At 48.2% G+C, this 21187-nt stretch overlaps 1 protein-coding gene across 3 annotated transcripts; it reads right to left on the minus strand.

Annotated features, from left to right (window-relative positions):
• Nucleotides 1-140: 140 nt before the first annotated feature.
• On the minus strand, nucleotides 141-20218 carry CCDC61 (coiled-coil domain containing 61). Of its 3 annotated transcripts, none has more exons than XM_063112190.1 (14): nucleotides 20189-20218; nucleotides 13032-13211; nucleotides 12714-12796; nucleotides 9671-9828; nucleotides 8393-8554; nucleotides 3026-3236; nucleotides 2863-2945; nucleotides 2126-2295; nucleotides 1931-2006; nucleotides 1431-1576; nucleotides 1266-1344; nucleotides 1035-1089; nucleotides 515-587; nucleotides 141-395 (listed from the first exon to the last, which is right to left on the minus strand). In XM_063112190.1, the coding sequence occupies exons 2-14, from the start codon at nucleotides 13198-13200 to the stop codon at nucleotides 298-300; spliced, it is 1563 nt and encodes a 520-aa protein (XP_062968260.1). In that variant the 5' UTR covers nucleotides 13201-13211; nucleotides 20189-20218; the 3' UTR covers nucleotides 141-297. The 3 variants fall into 3 exon arrangements, with proteins under 3 accessions (XP_062968260.1, XP_062968259.1, XP_062968261.1); XM_063112189.1 differs by lacking the exon at nucleotides 20189-20218 and adding an exon at nucleotides 15597-15657; XM_063112191.1 differs by lacking the exon at nucleotides 20189-20218 and adding an exon at nucleotides 15597-15649 and having other exon boundaries at nucleotides 13053-13211.
• Between the last annotated feature and the right edge of the window lie 969 nt (nucleotides 20219-21187).

Consider the following 21187-nt stretch of genomic DNA (forward strand, 5'->3'; position numbering starts at 1 on the left):
AGAAATACACGCAGGTCCTAATTATACCCCCCCAATCCCCTTCATTTCTCCCCACTCCATTCTCTTCAGTCATAAGCTGAGGGGTCCCAAGGGCAAATATGTTTATTTACAAAATGCACATATCCTCCCTCCCAGCTTGCATTGTCCGGGGAGAGGGCAGGGTCAGGGCCTCACACACCAGAGACCCCACAAACACCAGAAGGGGGTTGGGTCTGGAAGGTCACCTTGGCCCCGCCTGCATGCCATACCCAATGGCCAGTGGGGGAGGGATAGAGGAGAAGTACCCCCTCTCCATGGTCAGGACCGGGTATCCAATCTGTTCATATATTCCTGCAAGGCCTTCAGGCGGGCGTCTATTTCGGCCATGTCAGCTGCCTGGTGGTCTGAGCTGTACTCTGTGAGAGCAGATGTGGGTGTAGGGGGCTGGGAAGCAGGTAGCTTCGCTGCCCTCATTACCATCCCACTGGGTTCTTGGGCTAGTGAGGGAAGGGGATACGTGGAGTCCTAGTCTCACCTTTGATGGGGACCCAGCCCCCTGAATTGGCCAGGCGTCTCTGATGGTGGCTGCGTTCCAGAGGGGTGGACTTCTGGTGATGGGGAAGTCAGAAAGGGTGTCAGGCACCTTCACTCTATTCATGCCCCCCAAATCCCACTAGAAATTCTGAGTCTAAAAGACCTCAGGAAAAATAAGGGCTGACACTACTTGACACTCATTATATGCAAAACCACCTCTTTGTGTCCTCACAAGAACCTTCTGAGGTGATACCATTACCATCCCCATTTAACTGATAAACTGAGTCACACGGGTGGTAGGAGGAGGAGCCAGGTTTTATGACCTAACAGTTTGAGGCCAGAGCCTTAAACAGCATCATGTGCTGTTTAAACAGCACCATTATCTCCCCCTCCAATCCAATGGTCTCATAACATGGTTTTCAGAGGCATTTCAGTCGCCTCTGCAACCTGATCCCCAGGATGGAATCATGGGAAACGGGGACAGCTGGCTTGCGGTGTATTAATGCTACCTCTACACTCACCGTCTTGGACCCACTCCAGGGCGTGGGGCTGAGAGGCTTCCCTCGGCGGCGAATGCTGAGAGGAAGTAGTAATCAGGGACCAATGGTGGGGAACCCTTTGGTACCTCCCACCGCGCCCACCTTCGTGGTTTAAAGACCCCCGCCTCCTTCACCCAATTTCCCTGCAAGAGACTGTTTCCAGTCTCCCCAGACACTTTCGAGGTGGTCACTTCCCATAGTCCCAAGTTTTACCCTCTGGAGAGCGACTCAGAGAAATCCTCGAACTCGCTGCAGGAGCTGGCAGATGAGCAGCGGCTGCGGAAACTGTCCACTAGAGGGAGACGGAGGGTTTGAGCCTCCCCGCACATGCCAGTCGTGCCCAGCCCGCCCGCCAGCCCTGAGCTCTAGACCAGTTACCAGAGGAGCTGCGATTTCGGGAGCGGTTAGCTGCGTCCCCTCGGCCAGTCACAGCGGCAGGGGGCCGGGTCTGGCGAGACCAGGAGATGGACGGACCGTCCCCACTTCCTCCACTGCCCAATCGGTTCCGCTGCTGCTGCTGTTGCCTGGGAAACAGGAAAGGAGACACCTGCCTGTGCGCCCAACTAACGCGGGGTAGGGCCTCGCTCCGCCCCTAAGAGTCACAGCCAGAACCGGTGGCCCAACTGAAGTCAAGGGACCTAGGAGGGGAAGAAGCATGCGGGGACACAGACTGGGTGGGGGTTGGAAAGACAAGTAAGCGGAGCAGGTGAGGGGTCAGGTGAGAAGCAAGCGGGGGTAAGGGGAGAAATAGAGCAGGTGACAGGTGATGGAGACAGATGGGAGGCAGGGAGAGATAAGGGAGTGGGCCAGGTGGCAAGGAAGTGGGCACAGGTAAGAGGGACAGGAACAGGAATAAGAGCAGGGAACTGGGCACTAACTTCATCCTGATTTCCCTCTGCTTCTTTTCTTTGGCTTTTACAAAGGCTGTAGGGTCGAAACGCAGCGCACGACCACCTAGGACAGTGTGGGGAAGTGTGGAGAGAAGAGAAGGCTAGGGTCACAGGACCAGGCCTTCACAGCACTAGTCCGTTCCGCCTCCCCCCAGGGCCGGGCGGGGCGGGGTGTCACAAGACCTGTGGGCGAGGGTGAGGGTCGAGCAGGGCGGCCCCGACCGCGGCTTCCGCGGCCACTCTCCCGGGATGAGGAGCGGGCAGCACCGCGGCCACGTGAGGTGGAGCGCTCCCGGGATGACGAAGCCCGGTCCTCCCGGGCCGCGGGGGGCACCATGGGCAGAGTCCGTCTCCTGTGACCATAAGACCAACAGTCGGTTTACCGCTGGCCTGGAGCGCACCTTCTCTGAACCCTCAGGCTCAACTCTCATCAACTTCTAGACATTCACGCTCTCGCCCACGACCATCCCAGACACCCTCCCCCAGACTCTGCCTCTCTTCGAGCCCCACAGATCTACCCCCCAAAATAACTCATTTCCCTACATCTTTCCAACATTCTCCGTTCACCAGACCCTTCTTCCTTAAGTCTCCCGCAGCTCCAAGCAGACCTCAACTTGATCCCCACCTGCTGAGCTGCACCCTTTCTCTCAATGAGAACCTCAGGCCCCGCCCCTTTCCCAGTCTCTATCTGCAGGCCCAGCCTCCTGAATACCCCCTCAAGCCCTGCCCATCTCTCCAGAGGCCCCGCCCGCCATTTCCAACTACAGTATTCCCAGTCCCTTCCTATATTCCATAGTCCATTAGGCCCCGCTACCCCTCTGGCTTCTCCCGCCCTCTTCATCCTGCCGCGGCCCTGCCTAACCTCCATTAGCCTGCACCCCCTCTCCTCAGGCCCCGCCCACCCGGGCCGCGCGTCTCACCCCCTTTTGTACAGGGCCAGCTCGCCGTTCAGCGTCTTCAGCCGGGCGCGCAGGCTCCGCTCCGATGCCTTCACCTCCTCTAGCTGCCGGGAGGGGAGAGGGCACTGAGGTCCAGACTGAGGCCGAGGTCCACGCCCCACCGGCCACCCACTCCCTCCCTCACCTCCTTGGCCAGGCGGCGACAGTCCTGGCTGCGGCGGCCGGCCGCCCGGTGACCGAGGCCGCGCTCTTGCCGAAGCTCCAGCTCCAGGCCACGCACGAGCCCGCGCAGCGCCTCGGCCTCCTGGCGCGCCGCCCGCCCGGCCAGCGCCTCCTCCCGCGATCGGCCCAGCTGGGCCTCCAGCTCGCGCTTCTCCGACGCCAAACGCGACACTCTGGGAGCGACAGAGTAACAGAACCATTAACAAAAGCATCGAAAGATGGAGAAAAAACTAACAAATGTGTGATGGAACATTATGGAGATATTAAATAAGACGTAAATAAATGTAGAGATATATAATCTGTTCATAGATTGGAATACTCACTATTTATAAAGATGTAAGCTGTCGCTAAATTGTTCTATATATTCAACGCAGTACCAATAAAAATTACAAGTTTTGTGTGTTTGTGCTAACAAATCTATTCTAAAATTTATATGGAAGTACAAATGGCCAAGAATAACCAAAATATTCCTGAAGAGGAAAAACAAAAGTATGAAGACTTGCTCTATCCAGCATCAGACTAATTATAAAACTACAATTATTAAAAGAGCATGGTGTTGGCAGAAGGATAGATTTATAAACCAATGGGCGAGAGAGCACAGAACCTCACCAATACATAAACGTTATTTGTGATAATGGCAACAACTGGTGAGTAGTAGAGAAAGGCTACTCTTCAACAAATGCCACTGGGGTGATTGACTCATCATCTGAAAAAAATATGAAAGAACCCCTACCTCACCAAAACTCAATTCCCGGTGGATTGTAGAAATAAATGCGCAAAACACAAAGAATTGAAGATGATATAGGAGAATGCCTTCATGACGTTGGGGAGAAAGGATTTCTAAGACAAGACAAAAATTACTAACCGTGAAGAAAAAAATTTGTTAGTGTACATAAAAATTAAGAACCTCTGCTCATCAAAAAATATTACTAAGAGAGCGAAAAGGCCAGCTACAGAGAGGGAGGAGGTTTCTGAAACATAAAATCAACAAAGAATTTGTATCCAGTTCTTTATAGAACTCCTGGAAATGAGTAACAAAAAGATGACCAGAAAAAAAACAGATAAGACAGGTGAATAGACAACTCACACAAGAGGAAATCCAAATGGCTCCTAAACATATGAAAAGTTGCTTAACCTCATTGGTAATTAGGGAAATGCAAATCAAAACGACCAAAAGATGCCACAAAGTGTTATAACCACTTTGAAAAACAGTTTGGCACCAAGGTCAAGGGTTATATCCCCGAAACAGTTTGGGCTTGGCATTATCTAGTAAAGCTTAAAGATATGCACACCATATGACAAGCAGCTCTATTCCTGGGGATCTTACCTAGAGATGTATGAGTATTTAAACCAAGAACCATGCTCAGAACAGTGTTTGTGTGTGTGTGTGATAACCCAAAATTGGAAATTACCAATTTCCAATGAATGTTAAAAATAAATTATGGTAGGGCCGGCCCGTGGCTCACTCGGGAGAGTGTGGTGCTCATAACACCAAGGCCCCGGGTTCGGATCCCATATAGGGATGGCCGGTTCGCTCACTGGGTGAGCGTGGTGCTGACAACACCAAGTCAAGGGTTAAGATCCCCTTACTGGTCATCTTTTAAAAAATAAATAAATAAATAAATAATAAATTATGGTATATTCACTCAAAGAAAAAATATACAGCAATGAAAATGAATGAACTAGAGCTACACAAAACAGCATACATGAATCTTAAAAAGATGTTAGGCAAAATAATCCAGACACAGAAAAGTACATGCAGTATAATTCCACTTACATAAAGTGCAAAAAGAGATTCGATTAAATTATATTGTTTAGAGATGCATACTTCAGTGGCAAAACCATAAACAAAGCAAGTGAGAGAGAATCAGAGCATTTGGGAGAGTGGTTGGAGCACGCAGGGTCTCTCCCAGGAAAAGACACAAGGCAGGTTTGGGGAAATGGCCACTTTCAATTTCTTAACCTGTGTGGTTGTTACATGGGTGCTGGCTTTATGATAATTTTTTTAAATGTACATTTATGTTTTACACTCTTTATTTTATGTGTATTATTACATTTCACAATAAGAAAGAAGAAAGTTAAGTAGTGAGAAACAGTGGGACAATTGGGCAAGGAAGTGCCATCCCCCGAAATTCTGATGTAAGTGGCCTATCTGGGGGCAGCATGGGCATCAGGAGTTTTCAAAGCTCCCAGGGTGATTTGAAAGCGCAGCCAGGGAGAACCGCTGCACTGGGTGGGGACTTTAAACGAGGCAGCCAGTTCTCAACAGCTGAACTCCGCCTCAACACCACCTGGCAGTAGGAAGTGCACAGCATCACCGAGCAAGGTGTCTGAATCCAAATCTGATTACACCTACAGGATTCACCACCGCGTCAGAGGAGGACATTAAACAACACCATGTTGATATAATCAGCAAAATCCAGACTGGAAAACTCTACAGTACAAATAACCTGGTTTCTTCCACAAATAAATAGCATGAAAAAGCAGTGTGGGGGAGGGAGGAGACTAAAATAAATTAAAAGAGATTTAAGAAACAACACCAGGAGGGCTGGCTGGTTAGCTCAGATGGCTGCAGGGCAGTGTTGCAACACGAAGGTCAATAGTTCAGATCCCTGTACTGGCCAGCTGCCAAAAAAATTAAAAATTAAAATAAATAAATAAGAACATCTACAAACTGCAGTACGCGGCTGTATTTGGATACTAATTCAAACAAACCAATTACAAAAAGGGCATTCATGAGATAATTACAGAAGTAATTGAACTTATATATACTGGGTACCAGATGACATTATAGAATTTTTATCAATTTTGTTGGATGTGATAGCAGTGCTTATGTTTTTTAAAATATACTTATATGTTAAAGATACATATTGAAGTGTTTACAGGATGTCTGGGATTTGCTTCTCAGGAGAGGGGAGGGGGTAGATCAAACAAGAGGGGGACAATGTGGGTAAGTGTTGAAGCTGGGGGACAAGTACATGCAGATTATACTACTGTCTACTTTTGTACGTGCTTGGAATTTTTCCTAATAAAACATTTTGAAAATCTGTGGTTCCCCGCCACTCTCCAAACAGCTTCCCATTCAGCCCCTCCCAGCGACTCCTCCCTCCCTCTCCCCCAACCTCCCTCTCCCACAGGGCTGCAGCCAGGCTGCACTTCTCAAATGCAGTTCCCTCCTTCCAGAATGCTCTCTCCTTCTCCTCCTGGCAGGACTGACTCCACTCATCCAGGGAAGCCTGCCTGCCTCCAATGTTCTCTGCTCTCCCAGCTCTCCGTAAATTTCCTTCCTAGCACCAACCACAAAACAGCTGGCATTTATCAGTATGACTGTTTTCTGTCTGGATCCCCACCCTCTGGGGACAGAGTCTCCATGTGTCTGGTTCACTGTGTAGGAAACGGCTCTGTGGCCAGGCTGCCTGCATTCAACTCGCGACCTTGGGCAGTTTCACTTCACATCTCTGGACCCCAGTCCATTTTTTCTCGTGTGTGAAGAAGAATGATAATAACAATACCTACCTGTAAGGTTGTAGGAATCTATGAAGAGTATTTAGACCATATCTGGTATAAAGCAAGCACTCAAAAAAAGAAAAAACAGGGCCCATGGCTCACTCGGGAGAGTGTGGTGTTGATAACACCAAGGCCATGGGTTCGGATCCCTATATCGGGATGGCCGGTTAGCTCACTTGGGTGACCATGGTGTTGACAACACCAAGTCAAGGGTTAAGATCCCCTTAACAGTCATCTTAAAAAAAAAAAAAAAAAAAAAAAACAGTGCTGGGCAGTGTACTTGGCATACAGTATGAACTTGATAAATGCTGAATGAATGAATGAATCCTGGAGCCTTCCCAAACTCCTTATCTCCAGGCTAGGAAGAGGAACTTAAGAAGCTACTGACCAGCGGTGGGATCTCAAGTTACCCTCTCCAGCTCGGCAGTTGGTTCCGAAGGGCAGAAGGCGCCACCTTGTGGCCTTCTTGAGACAGACACACACACACGTACCAGAGGCGAGTGCACGCTCACAGCTTGAGGGCATATCCTGAGGATGAACTGAGATGAAGCTTACCGTGCTTCCCACGCTGGCCTCCCCATTGCGGCTTTCCTACCTCAGCCCAGCAGTGAACAGCCAATATCCTCCGGGAAGACGCACTGGGTTGCCCAGCCCCATGAGTTCCCATTCCTGGGAGCTCAGAGGGTTGATCCTCCCTGCCAGCACTTAGCACTCAGTCCTGGGCTAGCAGCCACCAATAATATAGAATGGCTAGCTGCCTGTATCTAAGGTCTAGCCGAGCCAGATCACTCACTGTGTAAGCTGGGGCAAGATCCCTAACTTCTCTGTGCCTCAGTTTCATCCTTTGTAAAATGGAAATGATAGCAGTGACTACCTTGTAGGGTAGTTGTTGAGGATAATATGAATTAAATCACAAAGCGCTAAGCAGAGTCTCTGGCACACAGTTAAATGCTCAATAAACATTAGCTATTGGTATTGTTATTACTATTACAATTACTATTATTACTAAAAATACTATTAGTCCTCCCCCATGAGGTGGGACTCCCCCAGGTAAAGACCAAGGCCCCAGTTCAGCTCCCCCAGAGCAGCACACAGAAGGCATGCATGAATAAATATGCCAAAAGCCTTCCCTGTCTTCCCTTAACTCTTTCAGTCCCCTTGTTCTCACCACATTCCCACCTAACACAAGGACTTTGCACATGCTGTCCCTTCTCCCTACAATGCTCTTCCTCAGCCCCTTTGCCTGACCCACCCCAATACCCCATCTGTTTCCTGTTATAGCCTCCCACAGCCCAGGCTCCCTTTCCTGCCTAACCCCATCTCCATTTGCAATGATACACTCAAGTGGTTATGTGATTAATGTCCACCTGCCTCCTGAGCTGGGCATGACATGAGGGGCAGAGAGGCGGCCAGCATAAAGAGGTGAAGGTGGATTCAAATGAATATAGCTCAACCTCCCACCCTGCCTTGGCACATGCTCTTCCCTTTGCCGAAAACACCCCTCCGTTACCAGGCAGGGTCAGGTCCCCGCTCTGGAATCCCCCAGCCCCACCCACTCTGAATCTTCACTGTCTGCAGACAGATCTATTTCCCTCACTGGACTGGGAGCCCCAGAAGGGCAGGGCTAGGATAGCTTCAGTCACCACTGTGTTCCCAGCACCACCCAGCACAAGGCAGGCACAGAGGAAGGGTCCAGAATAAATACCCATACACGGTGAATGAGGGCCGCTATCTTCCCAACAGTGCCAAGCATGGGGCCCCCGTAGTGCATGATTGGAGGTACCCCCACCCCACCCCAGTCGCCCCCCGCTCCATGACTCACTGCTCCCGCAGGTGCCAGATCTCAGTCTCCCTGGTGTCCCGAGCGTCCTGGCCATCTAGCCCTCGAAGGCGGCCCAACTCCTCCTTCAGTGAGCGGATGATGCCCTGCAGGACCACAGGGTCTGGCTTGCCCTGGTACGGGAGGGGCAGCGGGTAGTGAATCCTGAGGAGGGGGGATTAGAACCGTGGCATCTTAGAGGCCAAGAATCCACCAGAGGGTAACTACAAAACTCTGAGAGTCTTGGAGTATGAAAACACAATGCCAAAAACTTCACCCTCCTAGAGGCTTACATTCTAAATACAGCTTCAAGACCCCTCCCTGCCCCCAAACCCCTTACACCAGTCACCACCCCAAGGGCCTCTTATATAGCAATTTGGGAACCAGCAGGATTGGTAGCCCTGGTACAGTCTAAAGTAATTTCTTTGTCACACACTGCAGGAGGAGTGGACATTGGTGTCATGTTACTTGAAGCCAAGAACAATCCTGATCCAGATTCCACAATAGAACATTCTGGTTGGCCTGACCTAGGTCACCCCTTGGCTGAAGAAAGTAGGACACCTTGATTAATTGCCTCACCAGATACTATTCACAGAAGGCTGGTAACTTCCTGTTAAAAATCCAGGAGCTATTAACAAATGGGGTAGACACTGTCCCCCAACAACCCAACAGCCATTCCCAAATCCCTTCTTTGCTGCTTCCCACTATAAAGACTAAAAGTCAGATATTTGTTTTCCCCACATCCCTTCCATGTGACTGCTTTTGGCCAAATATTATGGGAAATCTGTTGGGAGTCTTCTGGGAACCCTTCTGTTTTCCTGACAAAAACAGCAGACACAATTAGCAAATACAGCCCTGTCCCTCTTCTTCATGCCTTAATACAGATACAATGCCTGGAGATCTGGCAGTTATTTTGTGACCATGAAGAGATAAAGATGAGATCAAAAAGCCAAAACATTAAGGATGACAAAAATAAATAAATAAATGAAACAAAAACAGAAAGAGCTAAGTCCCTAATGGAACTGTTGAGTAGCAGCCACCTACCTGGACATCTTATTATGCGATAAAGTATTATTTGTTTGGGGCACCAGTTATGGTTATTCTGCTACTTGTAGCCAAATACAATACTAAATGATACAAACCCCAACACCAAAGATTTCAAAGGCAAGGCTTAACCAATATCCTCACCTTACCCTGGTTACCAGGGGTTCCTGAGGTCTAACCACATCCTTTCCCACCTTGCCCACCAGCCTGGGCCTAGAGCCAGCCCCTTGTCCCCACCTGTCAAACTCCACAGAGTAGATGAGGATCAGATAGCGCTTGGAGTTGAGCTGGGCTGATCTGGGGGCCAAAGAGCCTGGACGGCCTCCCATCTTGCGGTTCCGCAGAGACTCCAGGTCTGTGTAGGTCAGCAGGTCTAGGGTGACTGACTCACTGCTCTGTCAGGAGAGGAGGGGAGTTGCTGCTGCAGGACCCCATGCGGCCACAATTCAGAGCACACAACCCACACACCTGGGCCACACCTCTTCCCATTCTCTGGGCTGGCTGGGCTTTCCTACACTGAAGCTGATGATCAAGGTGGCCCTGTCCCAGGGGCTAGCACAAGGACATCATCAGAGGGAGAAACTGAAAAGGACCTAAATACTCAACTATGAGGGACAGTTTAGACTTGTGACTCTCCAAGTGCTATTGGCAGATCCCTGGGGGTCCCTGAGACCCTTTCAGGGAGTCCATAATACTAAAACCCCACTTGACTTTTTCACTGTGTTGACATTTGCACTAAAGGTGCAAACGTAATGGTGGGTAAAACTGCAGGCTCCATAGCAGAAATCAAGCCAGTGGCACCGCACCGTACTAGCAGTCACTGTATTTTACACAGCCACGCAATCTCAGCAGGGGGCTGGTAGGGGAGAGGAGAAATAAAGAAAAAAATAAATAAATAAAACCCACAGGAAATGAACCTCAAGAATGTTCTTGATGAAGCAGTAAAAAGTATTAATTTTATTGACTCTCAACCCTTGAGAACACATCTCTTTACTATTCTATGCGACGAAACGGGAAGTACACACGAAGTACTTCTGCTGCATGCCAAAGTAGGACAGTGGTCTCAGGAGAAGCATTTGTGCAATTGAGTTTTCAGCTAAATAAGCCACTTTTTCATGGAACACTATTTTTACTTGCAAGAACGACTGACAAGCAAAACTATAGTTATTCAGACTTGGATATCTGGCAGGCATTTTCTCAAAAACGAACAAAGTGAGCCTGTCACTTCAAGAAAAACAGCTAAGGGGTTGGTTGCCAATAATAAACTTCAAGCTTTGAACTTGAATTAGAATTAGAGTTTTAGAAAACTTGTATCTGCCACTGTATATTTGATAGCTTCTAGCTGTTCAGACTTTCCTGGTGAGATCAGTGGGGATATTAACAAATGTGACTTCCTGATTTGTAAAAGGAAATATGTCAACATTTGGAAGATATGCACAAATCAGTGAACCAATATTTCCCAAATAACCGATACATGATGTTACAAAATCACGCACAGGTAAAAAGTCGATGCAAAGCGCAAAATACATCAACAGAATTTAATGTAACAATACTAAAAGTTCCCTGATGAGATTTCAGGTTCCGCACTGCAAACTAATCTTTAAGAAACTACCACTTGTCAAGTTTTAGTGTGTTAGCAAAGAAGGATAGCCACAATTATCTGAAAAGTACTCCCTTTCCAACTACATATCTGTGTGAGGCAGCATTTTTCTGCATATACTTCAACCAAAACATATCACAACAGACTGAATTCAGAAGCACATAGGAGAATATAGCAGTTTTCTATTAAGTCAGACATTAAAAAGATTTGCAAAAACATAAAACAATGCTACATTAATTTTTTGTTTTAGAAAATATATTTTTCATAAAAATATGTTATTTAGGTTAACACATAGCCTTAAAATGTTATTTAGGTTAACACATAGCCTTAATAGCCTTGTTACTGCTATTTTTAAGTGAATTCATAAATATCTTTGAATTTTTTTTTTTAATATCTGACAAATAACAATATTTGTTATTAGTAATTCGACAAACAAATATTGATAAATATAATCTGCATAAGTAAAAGCTCTTTGGTGACCTCAATAATTTTTAAGAGTATATAAGGGTCATGAGACCAAATAGTTTGAGAAACACAAGGTTAAATAAATCATGATGCACAAGTATAATGGAATACTAAGCAACCACTAATGATGATAAACTCAATAGTTAAAATAATAAAAATACGTAACACCTATATAGCACTTATTATGAGCCAGACTCTATTGTAAGCTTTTTTACATATAATATTTCACTTAATCTTCACAATACTATGAAATGGAAACTACTACTATTCCCACTTTACAGATGGGGAAATCAAGGCACTGAGGGGAAGTAACTGGACCAGGGTGCCCAGCTAGTAAGTGACAGTGATGAATCTGAATTCAGAGTCCTGCTCTTGGTCACTATGCTATACTGCTTATAGATACTAAAATATTAACAGTCCGGGTGGAGGATAGAAAAGGGATTATAAGGGACTCTCACTTTCAAAGTCACACATCAACGTTAATATCTTCACAATTTCATGAGTGCATATTTTATCTGTTATCAGAGAAACAATATAGCTCATAGTTTTAAAATGTTACCTAAATACCATCTGTGTCACTCTCAGTTCTAACCTGCTTTTTTTTTTCCTATTAATAATTTCAACTACTTGACATGATTTTTTTTTCAATTGTCTCTCTCCCACTAGAATGTCAGCTTCACAGGACAGAGATTTGTCTCTTTTGTTCACTGCTGTATCCCCAGTGCCTACAACGGTGCCTGGCAAATGGTAGATGCTCAGTAAATAAAACAAATGAATGCCTATATTCACTGACATGACTAAATTTTCATGAACTATTGTTGAATCTTTTAAAAGTGGGTTGCAGAATACCTTGGAAAATATATCAACTATATATAATTAGAGGTCTGCAATATATACACATCCACATTCAGAAATAAATAGAGAAATACAGAAATGGCTGGAGTAATTTTCACCAAAATATTAACAGAAATGAGTATTAGGAGTAAAATGATTTTTACTTTCTTCTTTACATTTCTCTGTGACCTGAATTTTCTACATGAGAATAATTATCTTAGAATCAGAATAAACCATTTACATTTGGGAAAGAAGAAAAAGATAGCCCTGCTCCTGCAATGAAAGATAAGGTAAAGAATCTTGGATACATCTAATAGGCATCTACCCCCCAGGACTCTGGAAGACAGAAACACCCCCTCAACCTCCAGCCCTGGCTCCTACCTGGGTAAGGGCTGACTCCAGCATGTTACAGAAGATGTTGAACTGTTTGAAGTTCCCTGTCTTGTGAGTCAAATCTTCGATGACTGCGTGGAGAAAAAAGTCCCTCCTGAGGTCTGACCACTTGTCCAGCCCAAGGGGAATACATCTAAGCTCTCCAACTCTCCCTGACTCCTGTGCCTCTGGCCAGAGGAATGAGGCCTTCTCCTCCTCCCCACCTTGGAGAGTTTCTGATCAGAAAGAATGAGGCACATGGGCAGGATTCTGACTAGCTTCATCTTCTGGCAGAAGTTGATCCCAGGGTAGGAGAGGTGAGCTCACCCCAGGGAGGCACACACTCACAGCTGGCATCGAACTCGCCCCGCCACTGGTCAGCTGTCATCCGGTCCTCCACCTCCAGCTCCAGCACCTGCCCAGAAACCACTACCCGCACGGCATGCTCCACACCCCGGAAGATGTAGTCCACCTGAAGGCCCGCCGGCTGGTCCATGGCCAGGGGTGCTGGAGAGAAGAATGAGACAGAGACCTAGAAGGGCTGAGAGCCCAGGTTTATGAGCTGCAAGACCAGTATTCATACCCTGGCTCTAGCATTTATCAGCTGTGGAACCTTGGGAAAGCAACTTCACCTCTCTGTGCCTCAGTTTCCTTACCTGGAAAACGGGTACAATAATGGCACCTACCTCATGGAGTTGTCGTGAGAATTAAATTTGGCAATACACATAAAAGCACTTAGAACTGTTTCTTGCACATCACTATGTCCAATACATGCTGGCTAATAGCAATATATGATTATCAACCAGAGAATCATGATTAATGCTTTTAATTTATTAATACTTATACTCATTATACATTTATTATTATTCATTCATTCATTCATTCAGCAAACATTTGTGGAGAAAAATCAAGCTGGAGAGGGGGACATGCAGTATTTGGGAAGGGTGCAGCAGAACTTTTAAATAGGGGGTCAGAGCAGGCCTCTCTGAGGACTGATATTTGAGGAGAGACGGCAAGCCATTTGGCTATGGGGGAAAGTGCTCCAAGTCAAGGAGATAGCCAGTGCTATGTATTGTCTATAATGCACTTAAGCTATTTACATTAAATTAATAATTGATTGTATTAATTAGACTGCTGTAAGGATAAGTACCTTCTCTTAGCCAATAGAGCTATGAACTGTTAGTTCTACAAGGAGCTGGAGAAGAGGATGAGACTCCGACCCTCAGCCCAGGATTCTAGGGGGTGTTCAGAATGGGGGCTCCAGGCCACCTGGGTTCCTATCTAGGTTCTTCTGTATGCACATGGGCAAGTTACTTAACCTCTCTGTCAGCCAGATTCTTTATCTGTAAAGCAAATGCCATCCTGGGTGCTGTGGATTTGATGAGAAACCAAATTATATCCCCATCTTCAAAGTGGGGCAACGGACAGATGGACAAAAATGTCAAGTAGTGGGAAAGGGGATGTTCGGGGGGGGGGGTATTCTTTTAGCTAAGATGGCCAGGGAAGGCCTCTCTGAGCAAAAGCCTGGGTGGTGGAAGGGGGCAGTACATGAATATCTGTGGAAAGTGTGTCCAGGAAGTGGGAAGAGCCAGGCAAAGGCCTGAAGGTGGGATATTATTGGTTTGTTACAAGAACAGCAAGGTCATTGTGGCTAGGAGAGAGTGAATGAGGGAGGTCTAAGTAATTAGATCAGAGATGTAACAGGAGCCAAATGATGTTCATAAAGGTCCCTGTAAGCCCACAGGAGGATAGCAGTCTCCAACTCCTTGGACTGGTATAAGGATTAAATAAGAGTGTTAAAATCCTTGGAGAAATTAAGCAATGCCTGGCACATAGCAAGCATTCCATACATATCGGCATTAGCATTGTTATTGTTATTACTACTTTGTTGTTTCTGAGCTTGAAAGGACTATAGAGACAAGGCAAGTCCATTCCCTCCCCAGCGTAAAGATGGGGAAACTGACGCTCCGGGGGGGGGGGGGGGAAAGGATCCAGTACAGGGCCCCAAAGCTGTTGCAAAGACAGAGCCACCAACTCAGACCATGAGAACTCCCGTCAAGATCTGGTCTCCTTCTCTCCCCACCACCTCCTCTAGTCCTCGCACTTTCCCCAGGAAGTCCTTCCAAACGTCTAATATCAGAAAATATTATATTGTGAGGCAGAAAATGATCTGTCCTGAAACTCCAGATCAGTGATTTTTAAACTTTTTAGAGTCCCTGAGCCTTTGAAAATCTAATGAAATCTCTGAATCCTCCCCAACAAATATGAATAGTCCCACAACCTTTTACAACTGAATCCTCCCCAATAAATATGAATAGTCCCCCACAACCTTTTACAAGTAATTTCAGGGCTCCCAGAATATTGCCCTTCCCCCACCCCCCAGCCTATCCACAGATCCCTTTTCCTCAGAGGCCCAAGGACAAGCCTGAGCCCTAGATGTCTTGACAAGCACCTCTGTCTCTAGATTGGAGCTCTTTTCTTTATTTGGGGAAATGGTGCTTTGGAGTGCTCATGAAATCTGGGGAAGCCTTCCTCTGGAATATTCACACTCTTGCAATTGTGCTTTCATTTGCTAGGCATTCAAAGGTCCGGGTTAATAATACTTGATCTCGCTTCAAACAAATGGGGCGGGGGGGGGGGGGGGGCCGGTAGGGGGATCCGAACCCATGACCTTAGTGTTATAAGGCTGCGCTCTAACAAACAGCTAACCGGCCAGCCTGGCCCCGCATTTCAGCATATTCCTCATCCTCTCTGGCCCCCACTGCGGTACCAGGCAGCACTGGCCCGCCCCACCGAGTGTCCTAGACCCCGCCCACCGACCCCGCCCCTCAGACTCCACGAGCCAATCAGCGGCTGTGGCGTCCAGGTTACTAAGGCGTGGGAGGTACTCACGGAACACCTGCGGAGACGCTCAGCACCACTGCCCGCCTCATGGTACCCAACTCCCAGGAAGAGACCAAGGAGAAGAAAGGAGCTCATCACACCGCATCCGCGCCGCCACCTCGGCCCTGACCTCCTCCTTCCCCACTCCCCTGCATAAGACGCCCATTCTCACCCAGCGAATAGCAAACCCTTTCCTCCTTCAACTGCCTGATATCATTAGCCGCACCCCGCCCTCAATCCCAGATATTAAGCCTCCGAATATTCTGCCTGAATTCAACCCTACCCTTAACATACATACTTCCCTCACCTCTACAAACTTCGCCCGCTCCCCTCCCCTATCCCCTCTTCTAGGCACGTCAGAAGCGCTCGGTAATTGCTGATGGAATAAATCCCACGCCCTTGCGCGACCCGCCCCCCCATCCCTAATCCCAGCTCCTCATTACTCATTCCCCAGACAGCCACGGAATACTGGGCTCCCCTTCCCCTCCTCTCTGCAGAACCTTCCTCTCTCCATACCAACCCCCTCCCCCCAGAGTCTCTTATTTCATCCTCTTCTCCCTGATTTGAGGGGGAGGGGAAGCCACACTCTCCTCCCCATACCAGCTTCCAATGTTCTCCTAGGGTTCCCCCATATTCTACCTGAATTCTTTCCCTCTCATTATTCCGCCTGCATTCTGCCTACATATTTGCTCAAGGTTCTATTCCACACACACCCCACTTTCAGCCTGTATTCCAACACCCCCATATTTCACCTGGATTGTGTTCCCTCCCAAATTGTATGTAAACCACCCCCCCACCCATCCGCGCACACATTTTCCACCTCTCTTGTCTTCGGAGAGGTCCCCTGAACACCGCCCCCCCCCATATTCTGGGATTCCCCGGGACCTGAGGCCCCTCCTCCCCTCCTGCAGCCGACCCTGTCCCTCTACCTGCATCCTCCATCCTTGCTTTGTGACCACAGGCCCATCCTGGTCGCTGATTTCATTCCAGTCCCAAGTCTCTCCTAGCTCTTCTTCGCCTCAGACTCCGGACCCGCATCCCGGCTGTGCCGTCTAGGCCCCGCCCTCGCCGACCCGTGACGTCATCACCCCAACCCGGCGTGAGCCTCATGGACACCCCAGCACCCCATTCGGGCCCACACGTCTGACCCCAGTTCTCGTGCCTCATGACATCATGGCTCCAGCACACTCAGTCTTCCAGTCCCCAGCCCTCTCCCCCTCACCTTTCACTACGGTGACCTCTTCTCCTTTCCAGTTACATCACCACCCCTGGCTCCTCCTCCCAAATTGCGCTCCCGATATCTCACAGATTTCACAGCCCTCACCTCCGGGCCGGAACTCAGAATCCTCCACGCTGGGCTCCCCAAAGATAAATCCACATCACCACCTCCCACACCGGACATGGGAAAGTCGCCACCCCTGGCAGCCCACACCCAATAGCTGTTTTCCCACCCTCTGCAGCCCCCAGCACCATGGATTCCAGCTCAGCCATGACCTAGCTGGCCTCTTCGGTGCAGCGTACCCCCCTACATACACACGCATGGCCTGGCCTGTATGACCCCTCCTCGCCCCCATTGTGAGCTTAATTCCCCACCACGTGGGTGAATTTGAACTGGCTAGAACTCACTCACCCTTCACCCCTGCACTCCCCCAGAATACAGACCAAAGCCTTCAACATAGTCCCCATGTAATGTAATAGACACAAAAGCCCTTTAGGGAACCCCACAATCCAGGCTTCCACAGTGCACACTGCAACTCCCTGGGGTGTCCAGATCCCCTCTTCCATTGTCCCTCAAACGGTTTTTGCCTTAGATAAGGATCATGAACACTTATCAACCCAATAACTCACCCTTAATTCTGCTCTCTGGTAGGTATTATAACCATCCCAGTTTTACAGATGAAACTGAGGCTTGCCTAGGATCCCACAGCAATGGACAGGAATGTTTGTCCCTCTACTCATTACTCAGTGCCCATCCCTGACCACCTCTCATTTCCTCCCAGAACTCTCTGCTCCCTTCCCTCCCAGCACAATCCAAATGTGGCTTCACACTTTGAATATGGCACATGCTACAGGCTGGTGACTCCTGGGTTCAGATCCCAGCTCCACCACTTACCCACAGTGTGAACTTGGGCAAGCCACTTGCCCGCTCTGGGCCTTTTCCCACCTGTAAAGTGGGATAATAAGAGATCCTACCTCATAGAATTATTGTAGGGATTAAACTAATTAATGCATATAAGGTGGTTCAAACAGTGTCTGGCACTCGTTACTATCTGTGTGATTAGCTGATGATTAGTGGACAGACCAGGAGCCCATGAGGGCAAAGCCATTTTGATCATTCTTATATCTTCAGTACTCCATCATGGCAGAGATCAGGGACTGCTTGTGAATTTAATGGGAGATGCCAGGAAACAGAGATACAACCAAGGTCTTCTCCCCTCAGCTCATTCCTTGTCATCCTCCAGGTCTCAGCTCCAATGCCCCCTCCTGCAGGCTGACTCCTAGGCTGGGTCAGGGCTGTCTCAATCACCAGTTTCCCCAGCATTGCCCAGCAAAGGATCAACCACAGAGCAGGAGCCTGATAAGAGAGTTGATTCCCTCCAGCCCAAGCTCTGAATGGCTCTAACAGGATTTCTCAAAGTGATGGCCACAGAAAATCAGCTTTACCAGTCACTTATGAAAATGGATGTTCCTGGGTCTGGTCCCAAACCAACAGAAGCAGAATCTCTGAGGCCCAGGAATCTGCTCCTTCAGACATTCAAGTTGAAACCTTGGGCACCACAATCTACCCAGTTTATTACCCCACCCTGACCCCACCACCATACACAAGACCCTCCCAGCTCAGCAACCCTGCCCCACCCAACAGGGAAACCCTGAGCAAGGGTGGTAATGATGGCATAATGGAAGCAACACCTTTTAAGTACTTATGTGCTCTTCTAGGTGCTGAGTTCTACATTCACATGGAACCAAACACTCTAATGGGGAGGTCTGAGAAGCCCAGTGAATATAAACAACAATCTATGTCAGATAGTAGTGTTATGAAGAAAAATAAAGCCAGGCAAGGGGCCAAGCAGTGACAGGAGCTAGTTTAGTTTGGTGGATAACAAGGGCCTGTCTGTGAAGTTAACATCTGAACCGAGACCTGAAGTGAGAGAGACACCACATAGACATCTGGGGGAACCCAATCCAGACAGAGGGAACAGCAAGTACAAAGGCCCTGAGGTGGCAATACATTTACTACATTCAAAGGACACGAGGAGGCCAGGGTGGCTGCTGCAGCGTGAGCAAGAAGCACTGGTGGGAGTGGCAGGAGTTGATGGGAGGGAGGAGGAAGCTGGATTGGATGGGACCTTGTGGGTGTGGTAAGGACTTCTGCAGCTGTGAAGTGGGAGCCAGAAGAGGGTTTGAAGAGAGGAGCACCATGATCTGACAACAGGATTGCCTTGACTGTGGTGGTCAAGGATGGAGTCAGGGAGCCCAGAGAGCAGACTACTGCATCAGACCACATAAGAGCAGGAGATGGCTTGAACCAGAATGGTAGCAAGGGAGGTGATGAGATATGGTTGAAATCTGCATGTGTTTTGAAGGTAGAGCTAATGGGATTTGCTGATGGATGGACCGTATGTGGGTGAGAGAAAAGGGAGGAATGAAGAACAACTCCAAGGTATTTGTCCTGAGTACCTGAAAGGATGAACCTGCCATTAAATGGGTTTGGAGGTTTTAGTGGGGTAAACCACAAGTTTGGTTTGGGACAAGTTTAAGTCTGGATGTCAGCTGTACTTGCAAGTAGAGAAGAGTCAGCCATTGGATATATGAGTCTGGAGTTCAAGGCAGAGATCCAGGCTGTAAATAGACACCTGGGAATTATTACAGAAGAGGGTGAAGCTAGGTGAGTGGTATAGACAGAGGTCATTCTACTTATGACAAAACTGAGGCACAAAAGGCTTAAATAACTCGCCCAAAGCCATCGTGATGTTCAGTGGTAGGGAGGACGGCAGAGTCAGGATTCAAACTCAGGTAACCAGGCGACAGAGCACACGCTCTTAACTACTCGTAGAGTTGTTAGGAAGTTTAAAATTAATTCACGTAAAACACTTGGTAGGTGCCCGGCACACAGTAAACGCTGCATGTATGACATGCCTTCACAGCTCATTAAAGCACGTCCTCATCCCCGAAAGCCTCGCTCCTTCCCTCCTCAATACTGCTTCTTCACATGCCTTCCACCCATAGTTGTAAGATCAACGCTTACAACTCATCGCAGGGACCTCCGACCCTCCATCCTGCCCTATAATAACTTCTGCCTTAAAACCCCCCGTTAAATCGCAACGCTATATTACAAGGGCATCTCTATATTTTACCATGTTCTGTCTCCTGCTTCACAATTTTCCCCATTAAAGACCCGCCTACGAAATACATCACGCCCCGCCTCACATACTGCCTCACAAACCCTCATTCAAGCGCCTAACCATGTTAAAGGGCACCCTCTCTGCCGACTCTCACACTGCCGGGTCGGCCGCCCGCCTCAGCCCACTCTCCCCCAAGAACCCCCTCCCCCCAGGACCGTCGCCCCGGCCCGCGCACCCGCCGCTCCCACAGCCTCTTACCTTCTCCACCGACACCCCGCCTCGCGAGCTGTTCAACTGCCGGAGCTCCAACCCCGCCCCAGGATCCGGCCTTCTCGTTCTTGATTGGCCCGGGCTTACCCGCACTCAAGTTTCCATTAGTCAAAGTAGACGCCCGTCACTCTGTCCCGCCCCAGAGGAGGACCCGCCCTCCAAAGTTTGCAATTGGCCAACTGGGAAGAGGTGTTCCAAAATGGGGGAGTCTTCTATCGTCGGTCTCCTCTCCAATCTCTACTGGCTAATAATGCTGCCGCTTACGAGAAGGTTGTTCCCGGGGAGTAGGGTGGAAGGGAGAATCCCGGAAGTAGCCCCTCGACTCCGCCCACCACCCCCTGGGTCAGGGTAGGCCGCGCCCACGTGGAGGGAACGAGCTGGAGGAGTCGGGCGCGCATGCGCACAGAAAGGTCTTGGCCGCCGATTCGGGAGGCGCGGGAATGATGTTCTTAGCGTAAGGACGACTTTTATTGTCGCTTAGTGCGTTCCAAGCCTGCAATAAATACTTTGCAGGCCTTGTCTTATTTAAAGTTCATAACAACCCTGCAATGTAAGCATTATTATGATCTCTATTTGCCAGTAAGGGTACAGGCCCAGAGAAGTACAGCCACTAGCCCGGGATCACACAGCTTGTGAACGACACCTGTTTTGAGCCGATGAATCAACAGGGTGGATCCAGCTTATGGAATTGACGGGGTAGTCCCACTTTAAGAAAAGGAATACAAAATCACAAACAAAATTGGATATGAACGTGAAAATTAACTTAGAATATGAAATAATAGCAAATTACATATTTAAAGAGCCGGCAAATACTACCAGCACTGCAAAATCCCAAAAGATAACGTAATGTTTTTATTAAGTTACTGCCTGACACACCTCTGTGATATGTTTCCTACTTTTGGGGCTGCATACACATTTCGTAATATCCTTATCTACAGAGAGAAATAAAAGTAAATTATCTTTCCTCTAGCATGGTTGATGCAATTT

Source organism: Cynocephalus volans, chromosome 10, assembly GCF_027409185.1.
Source record: "Cynocephalus volans isolate mCynVol1 chromosome 10, mCynVol1.pri, whole genome shotgun sequence".
In the NCBI taxonomy this organism is placed as follows: domain Eukaryota; kingdom Metazoa; phylum Chordata; class Mammalia; order Dermoptera; family Cynocephalidae; genus Cynocephalus; species Cynocephalus volans.